Source organism: Atractosteus spatula, chromosome 18 (genome assembly GCF_055471065.1).
Source record: "Atractosteus spatula isolate fAtrSpa1 chromosome 18, fAtrSpa1.hap1, whole genome shotgun sequence".
NCBI classification, from domain to species: Eukaryota; Metazoa; Chordata; class Actinopteri; order Semionotiformes; family Lepisosteidae; genus Atractosteus; species Atractosteus spatula.
The window spans coordinates 7,609,418-7,614,443 of record NC_142723.1 but is presented as its reverse complement, the minus strand read 5'-3'; the positions used below and the strand labels follow the sequence as shown (position 1 = coordinate 7,614,443).

At 38.9% G+C, this 5,026-nt stretch overlaps 1 protein-coding gene across 1 annotated transcript; it reads left to right on the top strand.

The window, feature by feature from the left end:
* Nucleotides 1-1,423: 1,423 nt before the first annotated feature.
* Nucleotides 1,424-3,794, top strand: uts2r5 (urotensin-2 receptor 5). Its single transcript, XM_088936677.1, has 2 exons — nt 1,424-1,435; nt 2,679-3,794. The coding sequence occupies exon 2, from the start codon at nt 2,688-2,690 to the stop codon at nt 3,792-3,794; it is 1,107 nt and encodes a 368-aa protein (XP_088792803.1). The 5' UTR covers nt 1,424-1,435; nt 2,679-2,687.
* The last annotated feature ends 1,232 nt before the right edge of the window (nt 3,795-5,026 follow it).

Here is a 5,026-nt window from a genome sequence, read left to right as displayed (position 1 = left end):
CACTCAAAAAGACTTGCAACTGTAATTGCTGCCAAAGGTGCTTTCACCAGATATTGAGTTCACGGGTCTGAATGAATTTCCATTTTCTCTAGTTTTGTTGACATTTACCGTCACTAATCTTAGAAGTCTTCAGTTTGAGAATCCAGGTTTTAACATATTAAGTTTAAAAATGTGTATAATGCATGTTTTTAATTGAATAAATTGGGACATCATAAAGGATTTAAATACTTTTTAAGATACTGTGTAAACATATTTATTCGATATCTTGGCTGAGAAGGCTAGATTAATCAATACAAGAGAGCACGGAAACCATTTTATGGTTTCTATATTTGCTCCACCATTGGGGGGAAAAAAAAAGAAAAAAGTTTTCATCAAATGTCAAGCAATCTGTAAACAGCTCTAGCAAATTCACCCTCTGGCACTCCAAATACCTGTAATTACAACCTCAAATGCAGGTTCTGCAGATGCTGTAGAAAGTCACTTTCATTTATCGGAAAAAGGGGCCAAGATGAAAATGTACAGACTCCTCCAGTGAAGATGACTTTTTTTCCCACTACAAAGTAAAGGTAGCAAAAAAAAAAGCTTATTGTTTCTTAGTGTCTTAATTTTTTAAAAGCGTTTTCATTTGGTAATAACGTTACAAATTGCAAATTGAAGATCTCAGAAGCCAGTTCCCTTAATCATTCTCATAAGTTATTTTTAATCATTCCCTAAAAAAGCAGATCATTTACGGTGAGGCATCAGCACACAGCTCAAATGGAAAAGATCTTTCTGCGCTCTACAGTGCCGTGGTACTTAAGCGAATAAGATACGGTAGCAGCTGACTAGAACTGGTTGGTATCGTTTTAAAGATATGTCCTTGTTACATCTCGAGTAGAAAATGCTTTTAAAACACCTCGTTTTATTGAAGCTCACGATCAGATCAGCAAATCATTGAGAACATTTAGAAAAGAGATTAAACTATTTTCATATACCCATATTACTAATACCTTAAATGTTCCTCTATAGCAAGTTCTTCAGTACAGTCACACTTAACCGAGTTTTAAAAACAACAAAAATTAACACTAGTCTGTGGTATACTGTAGATGCACTGTATTAAAAATAAATTTTGCGCTGAATTTATCACGAAAAATAGTGGTATCCCTTGTTTAAGACAACATTTGGTTTTTAATAGTTAATGCTCAGAAGCTCTTATAGTAATAATAATATTTAACACCTGAAGAAAGCTCCACGACCGAAACGTTTTCTTTCTTCTTGAATTGGCTTCATCACTCTGCTCTCCTCCCCACTGATAACTGATGTGTGGGGAGCGTTCTGGAGCACTATGACTGCCGTTTCATCATCCAGGTGGGGCTGCACATTGGTGGTGGTGGAGGGGATCCCCATTACCTGTAAAGCACTTTGAGTGGAGTGTCCAGAAAAGCGCTATATAAGTGTAAGGAATTATCATTATTATTCTTTTTTTCAACATGGAATAAACCTATTACTTGTTCCATAATATTTATATTGGTATATTTTAATTTAACCTTTGAAACTTATGTGAGTAGGTTTAGAGCTACAGATGGTCGATACACACTGTAATTCTGCCGTATCTGTCGGATACCTGCAGACGGAATTATGCAGGTCTTCGGGGACAGCAATGCGCAGATGGCTGAAATTAACCTTTTTTTAATCATAACTTAAGAAATAACTGGCACCGAAATAAAGAAAGTGCTCAAAGATGCTTTTTTTACTCTCAGAAAGGCTGTGCAGCGGAGTCTTTATAAAAGATTCTTAAATACAAGGACTAGATATTAGTAAGGAGCGAAAAAGACTCGACACACACACGCAGCGACCTGACAATTCGCAATATGATCGTTTTTAATATCTTTCATGATTTTTCCAGTCATTTTATTATACTTGACTTGCTGCAATTGTTTTGTGTCTACAACTCTTCTTGAACAACAATTCTTGCGGTGTGTGAAAAACGTACAGTACAGTACGTCCTGAGTTCATATGACAGACAAGTAGTACATAGCCTTAAAAGCACTATTTTCCAACTTAAAATGTTTTTTAACGTACAAAGTTACATTCATTCTCAAAGTAATTCATGTCGTTACGAACCTAAATACTTCAAGTGTACAAACCTACAAACGATAGGACCAGATGTCCGGCTCTTTCACGCTTTCTGGAGCTTTTTTGCAAGACAACTGATAGAGCTCCTCCTGTGCTTAAATAAGACGGTCGAATCGAATCCCGCCCTCCTCTGAATTTACGCTGAGGTAAAGGTCATTTCACACAGCACACGTCAGGAATCTGAAGATAGCCTGAAGAACTGTTGTTGCAGACCAGGTGGTGTGTTATCAGACAATGACATTTCAGCGGCTACCTCTGCGCAGCGGTTGTGGAGACTGAGAAGTGTTTTGCGCTCGTCAGTTGCTGCACCTTGCTATAAAGCGGTGCGTGCCTGGATATTTATGAATGCAGATGTTTTCTTGCAACGCCATGCAAACTTCTTTCGAAGTGTCGCTAGACAGGATAAATCTTAAGGAAATCTTAAAAATTACCATTTAATCCGGACTGCAAATAAAGATGTACAAGAGAATCAGAAAAGATTATACGGTGAAGCCTTGTACTGCATGCACTTAGCGTAGGGAAATCTTGTCAATGTTCTAGAGTTTCCTCTATTTCTATCGCAGTTCTGCGCAATGGAAACTACCTGGAACCAGGTGAATGCCTCTCCCTTCACTAACTCCGCGGTCCCGTCTGCATCCTCGGTGGAATCGTCGGGCTCCTTCAATGAGATCCTCGTCACTTCCTTGCTTGGGACCATCCTGACCGTGATGTGCTTGGTTGGGGTGGTCGGCAATGTTTACACACTGGTCGTCATGAACATCTCAGTGAGGGTAACTGGCTCAATGTACGTTTACATTGTGAATTTAGCCCTGGCTGACTTGCTGTACCTGTCCACTATTCCCTTCGTTGTGTGCACCTATTTCGTCAAGGACTGGTATTTTGGGGACATCGGCTGCCGGATTCTCTTCAGCCTGGACTTCCTCACCATGCACGCCAGCATCTTCATCCTCACCATAATGAGCACTGAAAGGTACCTCGCCGTGGTGAAGCCTCTGGACACGTTTGGGAGATCCAGGCACTATCGAAGGACAGTTACCTGCGCCGTTTGGATGGTGTCTTTTCTGCTTGCCCTCCCCACTATGATTATGATCGATCTGAAGACGAATGTCCATAACGGGGTGGAGAAGCGCATGTGCCACCCGACTTGGCAGATCAAAGCCTATAAGGTGTACCTGACTGTCCTGTTCAACACCTGCATCTTGGCTCCGGGGATTGTCATAGGTTTTTTGTACATCCGTTTAGCCAGGACTTACTGGATGTCCCAGACCACCGTGTTCACCACGAAGGAAATGAATCGGTGCCCCAAACAGAAAGTTCTCTACATGATCTTCAGCATCGTTCTGACCTACTGGGCTTGTTTCTTACCGTTTTGGTTGTGGCAGCTGCTAAGCATCTATTATTTTGGACATGGCAAGCTGTCCCACAAGACAATGGTTTATATCAATTTTATAGTGACCTGTCTGGCATACAGCAACAGTTGCATTAATCCATTCCTCTATACTTTGCTGACCAAGAACTACAAAGAGTACCTGAAGGGGCGACCGAAGAGCTGTGTGGGCTTTAAGAGGAAATTTAACCGGCACTCGTCGCAAAGGTCCGTGTCCTCCGGTAGTCATCCTTACACAGAGACACTGACTATCATGCACTTGAAAGGGGTTACAGACGCCTGCAACGTCTGAAAGTTCCCTCAACGGGTACGTGCTAATTTGTCATTGTAAATTAACCAGAAGATTAAGGGGTACACCCACTTAAAACAGATCTTTTATTCAGATTCAGATCTTTTGAATTTTAGAATTCAAAAGATCTGATGAATACATTCCTTCTTTGGGATAGAATTTAACTTAAAGAAACGGGGGACAGTTTTGCTCTTTAGATAACTTAGATAATATTGTTTTTGTACATACATAAATACATTCTTCAATATGCTCGAAATAAGGCTAAGTCTACTGCAGCACTGATGAAACACGCTATCGTGTACTGCAACTGAGAATTTAAAATGTTTATGGATGTTTATAATTCTTTATATAATAGCAAAGTAACTGTAAAAAAATAATCTCTTTAAAAAAATTAATCGTCTTTTAGTCTACCAAGATGCATTGGGCGATCATCCAAACAAAGATTCTTTTTAACTGATTTAAGTCTTACTGCAATTTGTATTGAACGGGCGTAAAGTGACTTTAAATTGCCAACATGAGCGATACACAAAGACAGCTGTGGGATGGAATGAGAGAATGATTTGAGAAGAACAAAGGAAAATCTCTCCCGGTGTCAAAACCCTGTCATGTTCATGTCATATTAAAATATACACAATTAATTAAAATAATTTAGTATAATAATTAAACCGTAATAGAGTAGAATTCAAAAGAGTACCATCAAAAACTCTTCTAAAGGTATCTAAGTAGAGATTCTGGAACTGGCAAACAGTATTAAAAAAATATTCATTCTTTAAATTACCTCGGGTAATTATAGATTGTAATCAACTACAGAATCTTGATACTGCATAATACGAAGCACGATGCAATTGAATGCAAATTACATTCGACGAGCGTTTCTATCCGATTTGTCGCTTGCTTTTGTAGATTTACTTTTAAAATCAAGTTGTCAGTGCATAGTTTCTTTGCGGAAGCTTAATAGAATCTTCCGTACGTCTTAACAGGATAGAGAATGAATTAAATTCATAAAGAACTAAATCGCAAATGTTGCCTTAAAACTCGCTGTGTGTTTCCACTGTTAGTCTAGATTACAGAGACTGATATACACGAATCTCTATTCCACCCCTGGCAAAAAACAGAAACCTTCTCACTTCTGTCTGTATCCTAAAGGAAATTAAACAAAATAATTGTTGGGTCTTCTTCTTCGGAATTGAATCTGTTTTTACGACAGTAGTAAATTGTTAGCCAATCACTTCTGT